The sequence below is a fragment of the Ornithorhynchus anatinus genome, chromosome 2, assembly GCF_004115215.2.
Source record: "Ornithorhynchus anatinus isolate Pmale09 chromosome 2, mOrnAna1.pri.v4, whole genome shotgun sequence".
Classification (NCBI taxonomy): domain Eukaryota; kingdom Metazoa; phylum Chordata; class Mammalia; order Monotremata; family Ornithorhynchidae; genus Ornithorhynchus; species Ornithorhynchus anatinus.
In genome coordinates this window covers 7,189,913-7,206,066 of record NC_041729.1, presented here as the reverse complement: position 1 = coordinate 7,206,066, position 16,154 = coordinate 7,189,913, and the positions used below count along the sequence as shown (strand labels likewise).

The window sequence follows — 16,154 nt, the reverse complement described above, 5'->3', positions numbered from 1 at the left end:
CCTTCCCACAACGAGCTCACAGTCTAGAGGAATGGAAAACAATATAATTCCTTTCAATTAAGACTATGTTACAGTAAAAATAATAACATAAATGAAAACGGTACAAAATGAGGGGCAAAAAAAAAACACATGCTTTAGGAAACTCACCTTCCCTTCCTCTCTTGGGATGATGACATTTTCATATCGGTTTCGGCACTGTTTAGGGGACCGGTAAACTCGGCTACAGGAGTTAACCACGTCACTAACGAGATCCCAGTTGGGCGTGTGCGCCGGTGACAGGACGGCAAGATTTAGAGGAAGCTCGAGCAACTGCTTCACGGCCTAGAGAAGAGAAAGGCTTTTCAGATCAAACCCATCACTGCAGTTCCAATCTGAAAGGAGACAAGGCCAAATGTGCAGGTGACAGTCTCCTCAGAGAAACCCTAATGAGGGAAAATCCTTTTACCTGTAGCAACGCCCAGTCTTCACTAATGAGCCACTCCGGGTTATCCTGACTGGTCTCTGTGGCTGGCTTGACAAATGTTGGCAAAGGCTTGGCGAATTGGGTTTGTTGTTTCAGCAGGATGTTCTTCTTCTGCTCTTTGCCCTCGCGGCGCATCTTCAACATTCCTGGAGTTGCCCGGTCAAACAATGATCGAGGAGGGATGACCACCTCCCCGTGCCGCTGCTTCTTCTTCCTACCTGTGGCTAGAATATGGAAGTGGGGTCAACTTCATTTGGTAGAGCACATGCAATTATAAGGAGATTCAAAAAAACATATTGACAGAAAGAGAGGAAACATTTCCATCATAAACACACCAAATGCAGATGATCGAGGCAGTGGAAAGTAAGCACTTAACAACTACCATCAATAAGTGATTGACTGATTTTTATGTTACTGCGTAATTTTTCCTGAAAAAATATGCCAAGCAGAAATCAATTACTAACCACAGGGATCTCTATAGATTTTTTTTAGTGGTATTTATTAAGTGCATACTATGTGCCAGGCATTGTACTAAGTGCTGGGGTAGATACAAGATAATCAGGTTGGACACAGTTCCATGTCCCAGTTGGGGCTCAGAGTCTTAAATCACATTCTTCAGATGAGGTAACTAAGGCACAGAGTTTAAGTGACTTGCCCAAGGTCACCCAGCAGACTAGGTTTAATCCCGACTCTGCCACTTGTCTGTTAAGTGACCTTAGGCAAGTCATTTCTCTTCTCTGTGCCTTCATTTCCTCATCTGTAAAATGGGGTGAGCCCCAGTAAGGGACAGGGACAACCCCATTATCTTATATCTACCCCAGCACTTTGTACAGTGCCTGGCACATAGTAAGCACTTAACAATTACCATTGTAATTATTATTATTATTATTACTATTATTATTATGTGGAGGAGCTGGGATTAGAACTCAAGATATGTGACTCCCAGGCCTGTGCTCTTTCCAGTAGGCTATGCTGCTTTCCTATCAATTTTCAAATTGATACTTCTCCCTCTAAGCAATTCTACACCACAAAATGACTGCATTACAAGGAACAATCAAAAATTTTAGTTCTTCATAGTACAAATTTAAACAAGATCAGGAAAGTCAAAATCTTGGGTTACTAAATGAAGTCTAAGAGAGCCATTTCAAACTGCATGGAAAACGAACTATGGTCTATAATTAAAGTACCTAGTTAGTAGGATGGAAGAAAATTCAGAAAGTTAAGCAATATTTGAACCTGCCATTAAATCTCTGAAAGTTTTCTAAATAAGGCAATTACCAGAAGGATCTGCTTTATGTCGTTTACGCTCCTTCCTCACATATACCGGAGGTAGTTTGGCCTCGGGGATGGGGGTGGCGTCGTACATCAGACACATAACGGAATCGATATAGATGTCATTGTCATCCTGGGGTGGTGTAGGTGGAGTCCAGAGCTGTAGAAAGACTTCTGGTTACATGGTTGCTCCATTATAGCTAACCTTCCAAATGTCCGTTTTTCGGAAGAGAATTAATCAGTTTAACTTACTGGCATTACTTCTGTTTGTCCATCTGGAGCCTCATAAACATATTCCTAAATTACAAAGGCCATTATTTAGAGTAAAGGACTCTAATCAACAAAAAGAGCAAATGACAGCAATGGCTAGTATACCATGGATCAATCACCTCCTTACTGGCCTCCCTTTCAACTCCTCCACCTACAACCCATTTCTTACATCCTTCCCAACTCAGCCCATCACATCCCTTCCTTCCTCAAAGCCCCCACAAAATGGAGGTCTCTGTTTGAGAGTCACAATAAGTATCAAGAAGAACCAGATGTGACTGGAGAACCATGGGTTGCCTGACCACTGAAATGGATGATGCTACAATTAGGTCCCGCCACAGGTGTGGACCACCAGAGCTATGAATGCCCCAAACTCTATTCCATATTCAGAACGTGTGAAGATAATTCTTTGACACTTGGATTGCCTGTCACTTTTTTAACCTGCCTCCTGGTCTTCTGAGCTTCCTGAAATCTCTGCTCAAATAAAACAACCCCTCTCTTGATTGCTGTGTGTCAGATGGGGTCTGTCTGCAGCAGGTGACTTCTAATAGTCTGCTCTTAAATGATACTGCTTCAAGCTCTTCTTTGGCAGGTTTTTTAAAACATTGGTCTGCTGGTGTATGCCCAATTTCAGTTAAAAAATTGTTTGGGTAATTCATTTGGAAACGCTTAGAAAATACCTGCCCTCATTACTAAATGTCTGAAAAATTAGCTGATATTGTTCCTTTTGCTTAGGAGCATTTTGTATGAAAATATCCTTATTAATGAGACCAGTGTTCAAGGAACCTACATACAAGCGTCACTCAAAATCCCAGCAAGCTTGGACTAACACCCAGATTTCCAACCAGCCTATGGGTTAGTCACTGAGCCTGCATGGCTTTAATTTGGGCTTAATTTGTACCTGGGCTTGCTTTGAGGATGAAACGGGTGTGCCAAGCATATAAAGAGCATGGCCTGGGGGATATAGCACAGGCCTGGGAGTCAGAAGGTTCTGGGTTCTAATTTCGGCTCCACTGCTTGTCTGCTGGGTGACCTTGGGCAAGTCACTTCACTTCCTCTATGCCTCAGTTACCTCACCTGTAAAAGGGGGACTGAGACGGTGAGCCCCACATGGGAAAAGGACTGTGCTTGTATCCACCTTAGAACGGTGCCTGACACATAGAAAGCATTTAAATACCATAATTATTATTATCTGATTGGAATATGAATGTGACTAGGCACCCCTATCTGAGCTTCCTCCATCTGGTTGAAGAGTTTGCTTATGACCTGCTAATGAGCAGCTTCTTCTGATCGGCTCCCACCAACAGGATTGGTGATAAACCTTCAGGAAACCCTGGTGGGAAGCTGCACACCCATGGATTTTAAAATGAATATTGTTTGGGGGACCAAGGAGCTCTCTCACTACCATCTCAATTGGACCTCAAATACTCTCCCCTCTTCCCTACATCTGTACTTGAATAGTTCAGCTGAGAGAAGATTGATTCCAGAGACTGAATTAATCAATCCAGAAGACTGAAGCAGGGACTTGCAGAGGGGCCTTAATTTATGCTCAGTAGCTCTCCCAGAATAAATCAGACACTTTTATGCACTGGTTCACTTTGTAAATCTCATTAAAACTTTTCTAGACAGGATCTTCAAAGAAATACAATATCCCAGATATGGTTACCTTGTTATATGCATCTTCTCTGGTGTATGTAAATAATTCTTCTTTCTCTAGATGCTTATTTTCTTTTTCCTTCAGTTCCCTCATGTGCTCAAGTTCCCACACTTTTTTCACTTCTTTCAACTCCCCCTAGTTCAAAATTCAATGATAGAGAAACTGTTATTTTTACATTCCTAACATTAATCTGAAACCTAATCTTGATTGTCAACTAACTACAAAATGAAGTTTCCATAATTGTTCTAAATACAGTTAATAAAATTCATTGTTATACTTTTTAATCACTCTTCTTAAAAGAACTAGACACCATTTTATGTAATTTGGAAAAAAAATACAATAATGACCAATTATTCAGAGAGGATGAGTTCTGTTTTGGACATGTTAAGGTTGAGGTGTTGGCAGAATATCCGAGTAGAGATGTCCTGATGGCAAGAGAAAATATGAGATTTCAGAGAAGTAGGAAGTCAGGGCATATACATACAAATCTTTAAAAACTGCTACCTCTACCTGCAATTTATTTTAGTGTCTGGCTCCCCTGTTAGATTGTAAACTCCTTGAGGGCAGGGATCCTGTCTACTGACTCTATTGTCCTCTCTCAAGAGCTTAGTATAGTGCCCTGCACAAAATAAGAACTCAATAAATGCTATTTATTGATAGCTCCCTGAGAGTCACAAGTTTCTTCACTAATTCATGCCATCACTTCTGTATACAAAGTTTAGGGGAAATGGTATGCTAATAAGTTATATACATGTTTAGGAGATCTTATATGCACTCCAAATAGAAGAAATTGATTCCCCTACCTCCACTACTCCTGGTTGGCTTTCATCACTGGAAACATGGTAGAACTCCAGATAATTCAAAGCATATTTCTCTATAGGAGTAAGCTGTGTTGGAAAACATGTGAACTAGTGTTATTACAAATTTAATGCTATGTCTATTCAAAGGATATTTAACTTTTCACAAAATTAGGTTTAAAAAAACCCCCACACACTCTCTAAGTAAAGAAGACATAGATGGAAGGAATTTTCCCAAAACTGACTCATCTCTCTAGCCTCAGAGAGAGAGAGAGACAGAAATACACTGGTGCAATGGGACACCCATCAACTAGAAAGGGCTAAAGAGGAAAGGAGATGCAGCATGGCCTAATGGATAGACCATGGGCCTGGGAGTCAGAAGGTCCTGGGTGCTAATCCTGGATCCACCACTTGGCTGCTGTGTGATACTGGGTAAGTCATTTAATTTCTCAGTGCTTATATCTACCCCAGGGCTTAGAACTGTGCCTGGAACATAGTAAGTGCTTAACAAATCCCACAATAATAATAACAATAATCGTCATTATTATTATTATTATTATCAATGGAGACGTGAGTACAAGAGAAGCAGCAACAGGCCAAAGACTCCCCCTCTAGACTGTAAGCTCACCCTGGGAAGGGAATTGTATTTGTTCTATTGTAATACTGTACTCTCCCAAGCACTTAGTACAGTGCTCTGTACACAGCAAGTGCTAAATAAATATAATTGACTGACTGTCTCGTTGACATCTTTTAGCAACTATCCTCTACCCCTTCCTACCAAAGTCGCCCAGAAGCATAACCCTAGCCCAGCAATCTGGATTCCTAGTTGCACTACTCATTCATTCATTCAAAGGAATTTGGTTCACCTAAGACAAATAAGTATCTTAACACTTTATTTTATTTAAAATGTAAGAACTATATTTAAAAAACTACTTCAGTACGAGTGAATCTCATACGATAACGATTACTTTACAAAATATTTACCTGATCGACAACTGCAACTAACTCCTCCAGCTGCGATGGCTCTTCATTGTATTTTAGCTCACGAAAGCCTGAACTTAAAGCTTCAATGACAGATTCCGATCCTGTTTCCCCAGCTTCTTCCTCGTGTTTACTTAGCTCTTCTTCATTTTCTTGTTCAATGCTGATGAGGGCCTTTCAAAATATAGTTTGCAAAAAAAAAACCAAAGCATAATTTAAAAGTCTGAAATCTTCATGCCAAATATTAAAATAAAATCCTAAACCAACAACCTGTCCAAAGAAAACTAGATTGTCAGATCCTTGCTAGACTGTAAGATCCTTGAGGGCAGGCATCGTGTCTACCTTCTCTATTTTACTTTCCCAAGTCCCAAGAGCTTTGCATCTGATGGGCTGGAACTAGCTAAGACCAAATGCCAAAGTCTTTCACAAAAACCCAAGGGATGCACATAGCTCCTAGAAACCCAAGCTCATGCCCTTTATTTAACTCCAGGTCGAGTCAAGATGCTGATGATCACAGGCAAGACTTTCTAAAGAAAAGGAATTTCCAAAATATCTGGACTCTGGATTAATGGATTTTTACAGCAATACCTTCTCATTTTACAATATTTGCTCATCATGGATATTGATACTTTCTGAAAATCTATGTCAAATTTAAGTTAGAAATTAATTGTATAAATTGGTTCTGACTCTTAAAATTCAATGAAATAGCTTTAGCTTTAAACTAAAACCTGCCGCAGGAGTAATTAACGATATACTATAATCCAATTGCTTTAATATTAAAATATTGATGTAAGCAGATTGTACCGAAATGTTTGACTATGTAAATAATAAAAAGACAAAAATGTAGACACATTTTTGTTTTTAAAAATGGTGCTATATCGATTCTTAACTTCCCAAATAACTCACAGAAATGGTTCTTTCCTTTAAACATTGCTTTCTGAAGAAAAGTAAAAACTAGATGCAAAATCTAAATAGAGGGGCTAAAAGACTCAAAACAGGACATTCAAACTCCAGGAAAATATTCCATTTTCCTCTAATTCTAGATTTGCCTCTTCCAAGTGAACTTACCTTACCATCAAATATACATTTGTTGTTATTTCCTACCTCTATAAAAGGTCTCGCAACCTTAGGTGCAATGGTTTCTGCTGGAGAGGGTTCCTGAGAGAGGACCACAAATTCCTCAGCTTTCACTCCAAAGCCAGAATCTTCCAAAGGAGAATGGACCTCAAATAGTTCCTGTATGGTTTGCTGGAAGGAAAAAAAAGACACAGTATATTAACTATCAGCCAAGTTTAATTTACTATTTACTAATTAATTTAAGATCATCAAGTAATTTAATGAGGAGGGAATACATTCATTCGATCATATTTACTGAGCGCTTACTGTGTGCTCACTGTACTAAGCACTTGGCAGAGTACAATACAACAATGAACAGTCACAGTCCCTGCCCACAGTGAGCTTATAGTCCAGAGGCTATTTTTTCCAGAAAGGCTTGTTGAAAAATATCCTTCAATAAGGGGAGATATGAAATATTTTGCTCTTTCTTTCTAAAGAATCTTCATCTCTCATTACCCTTCCCCAGCCAACTATGCCACACATCCTTTGTCTTCAAGCTTCTTTTATAGAGGACACATAATTTGGGCTTAAAGTAACTACAGAAAGAGGAAATGCTTCTTAACTAAAAAGGTGGGTGTTTTTTGGTTTGTTTTTTTAAAGCTTCCTCATACATGCACTCCTATTTTATTAACCTGGAAAAAAGTATAATCTAAATACCTGGGTTAAGAATGCCATGGAGTAGTCATTTCCTTGAGCAGCTACTTCTCTGATTAAGTCCTTAGTGCCATTTTTCAACAGCTTTTCTTCTACAGAATTACCACTTACAAGTCTGGAAATATATCATATGTATATACCTAAGTATGCTTTTGTCAATTAAGGTTTTGGAAAAAAAAGGCAAGCATGCAATTCACAATTTTTATAAGGATAAAAATCCACATTTCATTTTGGTCTTCATCTCATAATTGAAAACTAACTCAAGACAGGTACTGTTTAACTGGAAATTTGGACTGATAAGGCTTTCATTTTGAAACAGGGCTAAGAATTTCTAACATTAAACTCTGTATTATTAACATCGTATTTTAAATTGAAATATGTTACAGAAAGGCTCTTCTCTGCCACTGTTACCTGTATATGTGAATATCCTTGCATCTTCCAATTCTCTCACACCACTCTTGAGCTTTTGCATCCATCACTGGATTTAAATCATTGTCATAGAACACGACTGTGTCTGCTTCTACAAGATTTATACCTGTAGAACGACTATGAGTAGAGAGGATGGCACAAAATATCCGCTTGTTTCTATTGAAACTCTTCATCAGTTCCTATAGGATGAAAGGCCTATTAATGCTAAATAAAAGATGGTTCAGGAAATCGTTGGGAATGATGCTTGGAAGGCAATGTTGCCTAGTAGTTAGAGAATAGGACTGGGAATTAGAAGATCCAGGTTCGAATCTCAGTTCCAACACCTGCCTGCTCTGTGATCTTATGTAAGTCATTTAACCTCTTGAAACCTCAGCTTCCTCATCTGTTCAGCACTCAGAACAGTGCTTGGCACATAGTATATCATTATTATTATTATTATTATTATCATTATTAAAAGGGGGTAAAACCCCCATTCTCCCTCCCCATTAGCCTGTGAGTCCCATGAGAGAAAAGAACTGGATCCGATCTGATCATTTAGTATCTCCCATAGTGCTTGGTGTAAAGTAAACACTTAAGAGATTTCATCGCTTTTAAAATGATGTTCATCCAATTACTGAGAAATATATACATGATATAGGAATCCTACCTGACGTTGCTCAGAGTTGGCATATTCGTCTATCCTGATAAAGGTTATAAAGTGGAAGTTTAAAAACAGCTCCAAAATATCTAACATTAGAATCATCTGAGATAAAATCAGGACCCGGCGGCCTTCCGATTTCAGCTTCTGCAGCAAAATAGCCAGTGCTTCTAACTTGCCTGTTTTGCGTAAGAATAAGACAAAATAAAAATTAAAAAGCACATAAATGCTAAAGCGAACCCATTTGATGTTTTCACATATTGTTTTTCTCCTGTACCTGAATCATACTGCACCAATCTGAGATCGGGAAACTGTAACAAGTAAGGAGCTGATATCTGTTGCAACTGATGGAAATAGGGAGTCAATTGCTTCTTGAGATTGTGCTTCAAGACCTTCATTTTATGGCTGTACGAAGCCGGAGGGTTCGTGGTACATAAAGAGGGAGGGGCGGCAACCACTGCAGGGAGCACACAGCGGACCCTAAAAATGAACAGCAAACTTTTAGGTCTACAAAGAGTAGTTTTTCTGAGGTTTTTAGAATCATTAAGTAACTATTTAATAAAATAATACAAGCTGAATAACACAAAATAACAAACAGGTGAGAATAATTGGAAACAGGACATCTATATTTTTGACCATGAATTCTTAAGTCAGCTGAAATCCCACCAAGAGCAAATCTGGAAGCACAACTTGTTCTGTCAAGTCCTAGAAAACCATAAAATACTCCCCCATAAATGGAAGCTTCAATTCAATCTTTTCTGTGGGTGTTTTCGAAAGTTTAGTCATGCCCATTTAGCTCTGCCTAGCCCCAAAATATTATTATTGAACAATATCTGTTTCAATCCCCAAAATAATCCTGAAAATGAGAGTATAAAAACTTCTGAAAATATGTCTGTGGCAAAGTAATTAAAACACACAAATACCTTGTGCCAGAAAAAGAAAAACACATTCAAAAATAACTAACAGAACATTATTAGAAAATTAGAGAATAATTTTAAGATCATTCTAAGACTATTTCATAGACAATCCTATGGGCAAGCAAGTCTCTATAAAAACTGGAAAAGGAGTAAAGTTAGGGACACAGGAGGAAATGTTAGGGATGTGATATTGTATGGCTATTTACACAGAAAGCTAGCTCTCAAGGTCATGGACTCCAAAATCCTGTGGCCATACTGGAGAGAGAACATTATGGTGAAGGGACCATCCACTTGGCCCAGAAATGGCATTGTTTAGGTTCTTTCGTTTGACTTGTGCAAATCATTCACAAAAACAACAATGCGAATTATTACCTTTGAATGGTGTCCTGTAGGAATTCTTTTCTCTGGTGAGCTGTCAGTATCAGATATTGCAGTGGATCATTTGAATTTTCTGGGCTATCTGCAGAACAGCAGCAGTTCACTAAGCCAGCCCACCTCCACTTATTGTCTCCAGGGAAATGAGGCTGAGGCACCTTTCTTTTACCAAACAAAGTGCAAATTCCTAACAAATCCTTGCCATACACTGGTGCTCTGGAACAGCGCCGTTCATTGCCAGAAAATATTCGATCCAGACGTTCCTTTAAGAGTCTAGTTTTTTCCTCTAAGGATTCCTTCACCCCCACCCAAAAAATGAGAAGAAACGTTTTTAATACATTAATATATAAAATTACGTTAGGATAAAATGGGAAATAATGAGGAAAAATAAATATATTTATAAATTATAAATTTTTCTCCATTCTCCAGGAAGTACACACATACATATATACACACAGAAAACGCTATTCCTTTTAAAATCCAGAAGTGTTGGGCTAATTAGAATACTCTGTTTTCAGCAATGCAACCTGAATGTAAGCTAAGAACTCTTATAACATTTGAATTTATAAAATGAAAACATTTTGTAATCTGCAGATGAGTACTAAGTGAATAATTACCTGTGCTTGGGCTCCTGATGGTTTTGCTATCAGTCCTTGATCACCAGGTGCCAAGTTAGCAATTGCAGTTCTGCCTGGTATACCAACTGAGGATTAAAAACAGGGTTTACTCTTCCTTTAACAACATCCACTATTAAAAGAGAGCAGCATGGCCTAGTGGACAGAGCCCAGGCCTGGGAGTAGAAGGATCTGGGTTGTAATCCCAGCTCTGTCACTTGTCTGCTGTGCGACCTTGGGAAAATCACTCTCTATGCCTCAGTTTCTTCATCTGTAAAATGGGGATTAAGACCTTGAGACCCATGTAGTGTCCAACCTGATTAGCTTGTATCTACCCACCCCAGCAGTCAGTACAGTGCCTGGCACATAGTAGGTGCTTAACAAATACCATCAATTTTAAAAAAAATTATCTGAAGGGGCAGGATTTTGTTGGTAAAGAAAGAGAATTCATGAAAGCTCAGTTCTCTGACTGGCTGAGTGACCTGAGATAAATCATTTAGACTATTTTTGGCCTCAGTTTCTGCCTCTGAAAACTGGGGAGGACGTAATATGCTCCCAACTTCTCTCACAGAGACATGGGGATACCTAGTGCACTGATATCGCATTCTGGATTCTAGAGCAACCAAGCCAGGCTAAAAGAAACCAAGAAATTTGCATCCCACCATGTTCTAAACTGGTATAAAAATGGTAACACGTATTATATGCTTATGTTAACTGCAGAGTAGACACAAGGCTATCACACTGGACACAACCCCTAAATCCCACAAGAGGCTCACAATTCCAATTTCACAGATAAGGGAAGTAGCGCATCCAAGATTTATGTAGTTTAGAACCAACTGAGTTTTAATGTCTTACAGGAAAATGACCTACTTTGCTGAGTGACTGACGCTGAACTTGAAATACTTGCTTGATGCTGATTTCCTAAAGCATTCAGAGCATTTTGCGCAGTTCCAGACTGAGACATGGTCTGCATGACAACTGACCCCTGAGGGCGCAAATACTGTTGGCCTGGAGCAGAAACAATCTGAAGGACACTGCCTACAATCAAAAGGATCAATGAAAATAGTCAGAATACAAAGCAGTTCCTTCTTTACCAAAACAGAAGTATTCTAGCCAAATTATTTTGCAAGTAAAAGATGACTCTCAGATTTCTTGATTTTAAAGAGAATGGAGTGATTTCTTCCACAAAATAATATTTTCATATTCAAATTCAATTTCAGTGTACTCTCTATGTGGCTTATATATAAACCAGAATGAAGAGATGGAAGGACAATTAATTTCACTTTTCTTACTGTAGACAAAAAGAGATCCCTGTTTCCTTTCCTAAACGTAGCAGTGTCATCTGTTTAATTTTGCCTGTTTCTCATAGTAAGGAAACACAATGTAGTATTTTTCATTTTAGGGGAAAATAATTTAATAGCATTAAAATTAGCATATCTAAGAGGAACCCATGGTAGCAAGTTCCTTGTGGGCAGGGACTGAATCTACCAACAATCATATTGTATTTTCCCCAGTGCTTACTATAGTGCTCTGCATAGAGTGAGTGCTCAGTAAATGTCACTGATTGACTGATAATCAAGTATCTCACCATCTTAAACCCACCAGTATCCAACAGTTAATTTGCCAATTATCTTTCTGCCCAGACAAACTTAAAGACAAGTTGAAAGAATTTCACTGACAAAACCAGACACAATTGACACCTGCATTTAGAGGGGGAAATCACAACTGAGCATGAGAGTAATAAGTTAAGGTTATGCAGACAGAGTATTTGAGGAGGAAATAGCATCCTTGAACAAACAAAATGAATACCCCAGGTGTGCTCTCTCTGACAGCTGTTTCCTGGAAATACTGGCAACTCTGATAACCCTATCACCTGCTGACAGTCTGCTTGATATCTGAGGTTGTCCTGAAGCTCTCAAATGTAAAAATGTGAGGGAGAACAGGGCTGGGCATGTGGAAAACCCTAGAATGAAGTCTGTCACTTAGAAGGATGTCAAAGTTCCGGATCCGGGCACAGAGTCAGAACTAGAAGTCTTAATCAGTGGATTTATTGAGCTCTTATTGTGTACAGAGCACTATATTAAGTGCTCAGGAGAGTACAGTAGAGTTGGTAGACATGTTCCCTGCCCACAGGAAGCTTACAGTCTACAGGGGGAGACAGATATTAAAATAAATTACAGATATGGACAAAAGTGCTGTGGGGCTTAGGGTGGGGTGAATATCTAGTGCTTAAAAGGTACAGATCCAAACGCATAGGAGATGCACAAGGGAGGGGGGTAGGAGAAAAGAGGCCTTACCCGGGGGAGGCCTCTCAAAGCAGCTGGGATTTTAATAAGGCTTTGAAGGTGGGGAGAGTGGTGGTCTTTTGTATATGGAGGGAAGGAGAGTTCTAAAACAGAGAGAGAACTTGGGCAAGGAGTCAGTGGCGAGATAGATGAGCTTGAGGTAAAGAGAGCAGACTGACTTTAGAGAAAGGAGTTTCAGACTGGGTTGTAATAGAGTTGAATGGTCTCCCCCTCTAGACTCTAAACTCACTGTGGACAGGGAATGTGTCCCTTATTGTTGTATTGGGCTCTCCCAAGTGCTTAGTATACTGCTCTGCACATAGTAAGAGCTTAATAAATATGACTGATTGAATAGGAAATCAGATAGGTAAGTTAGGAGGGAGTGAACTGATTGAGTGCTTTAAACTTGACGGAATGGAGTTTCTGTCTGATGTGGAGGTGGATGGATAACTAACAGTATGTGACACAAAAAACCATTAGGTCAATCATAGTACCTACTGAATGCTTATTCTAGGTAGAGCAATATGCTAAGCATTTGGGAGAGTGCAATAAACTAGTAGACACATTCCCTGACCCCAAGGTTCTTACAACCTGGGGGTGAGGCAGACATGTGATGATGAGCATGCTCTGCAAGTCTGGAAGCACATACCCAAGAAGAAACGTGGGTGATTATGAATCCTTTCCCAGAATTGGCAAAGCACTATAGAGGGCCAATTAGTCTGAGAAAGACTATATTCCAGCCTGTACCTACAACATAACATCCAAGGATATATACTGGCAAGATAGACTTGAAGGCTATCACTGAATCACCATCATCATCATCATCGATGGTATTTGTTGAGTGCTTACTATATGTAGAGCACTGTACTAAGTGCTTGAGAGCATACAACAGACTCGATAGATACGTTCTCTGCCTATAGTGAGCTCACAATCGAGACGGGGAGGCAGACATTGAGAAGCAGCATAGTGCAAGTTACTTCACTTCTCTGAGCGTCAGTTATCTCATCTGTAAAATAGGGATTGAAACTGTGAGCCCCTCATGGGGCAGGGACTGTATCCAACCTGAGTTGCTTGCATCCACCCCAGCTCTTAGTACAGTGCCTGTCACATAGTAAGTGCTTAACAAATTCATTCATTCATTCAACTGTATTTATTGAGTGCTTACTGGGAGCAGAGCACTGTACAGACAAACTTAAAGGCAAGTTGAAAGAATTTCACTGACAAAACCAGACACAACTAACACCAGCATTTGGGAGGGGTCATAATTGAGCATGAGAATATTAAGGTTATGTAGACAGCTTTCTTGGGGAGGAAACCATATCCTCGAATAAACGCAAGCGCTTGAGAGAGTACAACACAACAATAAACAGAAACATACACATTTCCTGCCCACAGATATTATAATTATTATAAATAATTTATAATATGTAATTTATATTTAGGTGCTGTGGAGTTGAGGATAAGGTGAATATCAAATATCCAAAGGTCACTCTATCTTCTATGCCATGCTGCTTCTCAATGTCTGCCTCTCCATCTAGATTGTAAGCTCATTGTAGGCAGAGAACATGTCAACCAAGTTTGTTGTATGCTCTCAAGCGCTGAGTACAGTGCTCTACATAGAGTAAGCACTTAATAAATACCATTGATGATGATGAATATCAGATGCTCAAAGGTCACAGATCCAAGTGCATAGGTGGCAATTCATTAAACATTTCTAAAATGGAAACACTTTTCCCAAACACAGTATTACAATGAACAGTCAATAACTTCAGATCCTGGGAGAACTGGGATCAATACACAGTACTTCTCACCCCGACAAGTGACAATACAATCCTCCACCATCCAGGTATTGAAAGATGCTTAATACCTTGCAACTGGAGAGGCTGGCCAGCAGTGAGCTGACGGAGCTGGCTGTGGGACAGTGTAAACTTGTTGCCTTGAAACTGCAGTGTCACAGGTGTCTCTGGCTGGGCAATTCTGCCCTGAGCTCCTGCTATTGAAGACAACTGAGCTATTTTTACTACTTCTCCCCCTGTTAAAGAAGGAAAAATGCATACAATTACATTATTTGGCTTCCGCCCATCTGGGCAAGTCAATTGGGCCAGAAGTGTCTTCCAGGTAGTCAGTCAATCAATTGTATTTATTGAGCACTGTACTAAGCACTTGGCAGAATACAACAGAACAATACACCAGACACATTCCCTGTCCACACTGACCTTAGAGTCTAGGGGTTATGGTTGCACCACATCATTCAATCAATCAGTGGCATTTACTGAGAGTTTACTGTGTGCAGAGTGTAAGCTCATTATGGACAGGGAACTTATCCACTAATTCTGCTGCACTGCACTCTCCTGAAGTGCTTAGTACAGTGCTCTGCACATAATGAGCACTCAATACCATTGATGGATTAGTTAATTGCAAAGCACAGTTCTAAGCCCTAAATTCTAAGTGGCAGAGAAGGGATTAGAACCCACAGTCTCTGACTCCCAAGCCCGTGCTCTTTCCTCTAAGCCACACTGCTTCTCATTAAGCCTGGTAACAGTTTGGATAGACAGTAAGGGGCATGTTCTAGAGATATTGTGAAGGCAAATCAACAGGATTTGACAGACTGAATATGCAGACTGAATGAGAGAGATGAGTTGAGGATAATACCAAAATAATGGTTTGTTAGGCAGAGAAGAAGGTGGTGTTATCCATAGTGATGGGTAAAAGCTTTTAAAAAGTGTCAGTTATTAAGATCTTGAGGTGAGCTTCCCTCTTCCAATCTGGAAGGAGACAAAGGGGAGTAAAGAAGCATAATTATATATCATAAATTATTTATTTATATTAATGTTTGTCTCTCCTTCTAGGCTGTAAACCAACTGTGGTCAAAAAATGTGTCTACCAGCTCTATTATAGTGTACTCTCCCAAGTGCTTAGTAGAGTGCTCTGCACACAGTAAACACAATAAATTTGACTGACTGATTAATATTTTGATATTCTGGTTAATATTTTAAACAACCTGAATGCAAAAGAAAACTTGCAGAAGGGTACTAAGAATCTGTTTGATTGCTCAACAAAATTTTCACCTTACCAAACATCCTTTTCATAAAAGCGTAATCCTATTGTATTCTTAGAGCACTGTTCTAAGCGCTGGGGTAGATACAGGGTTTATAAGCTTATCTTTGTGATAGTGTAGATCATTACCTATTTGTTGTACAGTAGACTGGTTATAAGATTAAGTTCTATTGATAGAATAATGCTCTCAAGCCTGAATATGCCAACAACCATGCAAAAGTGTTCTCTTTCTCACCTTGATTTGCAGAGGCTGTAGCAATGGGGGATCTTCCCCGGACTGGCCCCGGTTGTGTTACTGTGGCTGTTCCTGAGGTCACTGTCCGCTGTACTGGAGTACTCGGAAAAGATACAGTCCTACCCTCTGGCTTCTGTCCATACTGCACAGGTTGAAACAATCTGAAGACCCAGAAGCAACAGAAAATTATAAATTAATGGACATAAAAAAATACTCCCAAGTGTAGATCAGCTTAGCAATTTTAGTGCTACCATGGGGAAGACCTACATTATTTTCCCAATTCTAATATCATTCCACAAGTGACAGAAACATAGGAGGACTGCATATCTGGTATGTTCATTGATTCAAGCATTCCTTAAGTCAGTCACATTTATTGGGCACTTACTGAGTGCAAAGCA

The 16,154-nt window shown here is 39.5% G+C and overlaps 1 protein-coding gene across 1 annotated transcript in view; it reads right to left on the bottom strand.

Moving 5' to 3' along the window:
- LOC100079882 (E1A-binding protein p400) overlaps positions 1-16,154 on the bottom strand; it is a 100,132-nt gene that overhangs the window by 23,673 nt on the left and 60,305 nt on the right. Inside the window, exons 23-39 of the mRNA XM_029053357.2 lie at positions 15,757-15,917; positions 14,332-14,496; positions 11,050-11,217; positions 10,183-10,268; positions 9,563-9,861; positions 8,551-8,753; positions 8,283-8,452; positions 7,619-7,815; positions 7,211-7,322; positions 6,542-6,685; positions 5,441-5,611; positions 4,463-4,546; positions 3,669-3,794; positions 1,988-2,032; positions 1,742-1,895; positions 446-687; positions 148-321 (exon numbers count right to left, since the gene is read on the bottom strand). Of these exons, the coding sequence (XP_028909190.1) occupies positions 148-321; positions 446-687; positions 1,742-1,895; positions 1,988-2,032; positions 3,669-3,794; positions 4,463-4,546; positions 5,441-5,611; positions 6,542-6,685; positions 7,211-7,322; positions 7,619-7,815; positions 8,283-8,452; positions 8,551-8,753; positions 9,563-9,861; positions 10,183-10,268; positions 11,050-11,217; positions 14,332-14,496; positions 15,757-15,917 (2,701 nt within the window). The remainder of the gene's footprint in view (positions 1-147; positions 322-445; positions 688-1,741; positions 1,896-1,987; positions 2,033-3,668; positions 3,795-4,462; positions 4,547-5,440; positions 5,612-6,541; positions 6,686-7,210; positions 7,323-7,618; positions 7,816-8,282; positions 8,453-8,550; positions 8,754-9,562; positions 9,862-10,182; positions 10,269-11,049; positions 11,218-14,331; positions 14,497-15,756; positions 15,918-16,154) is intronic.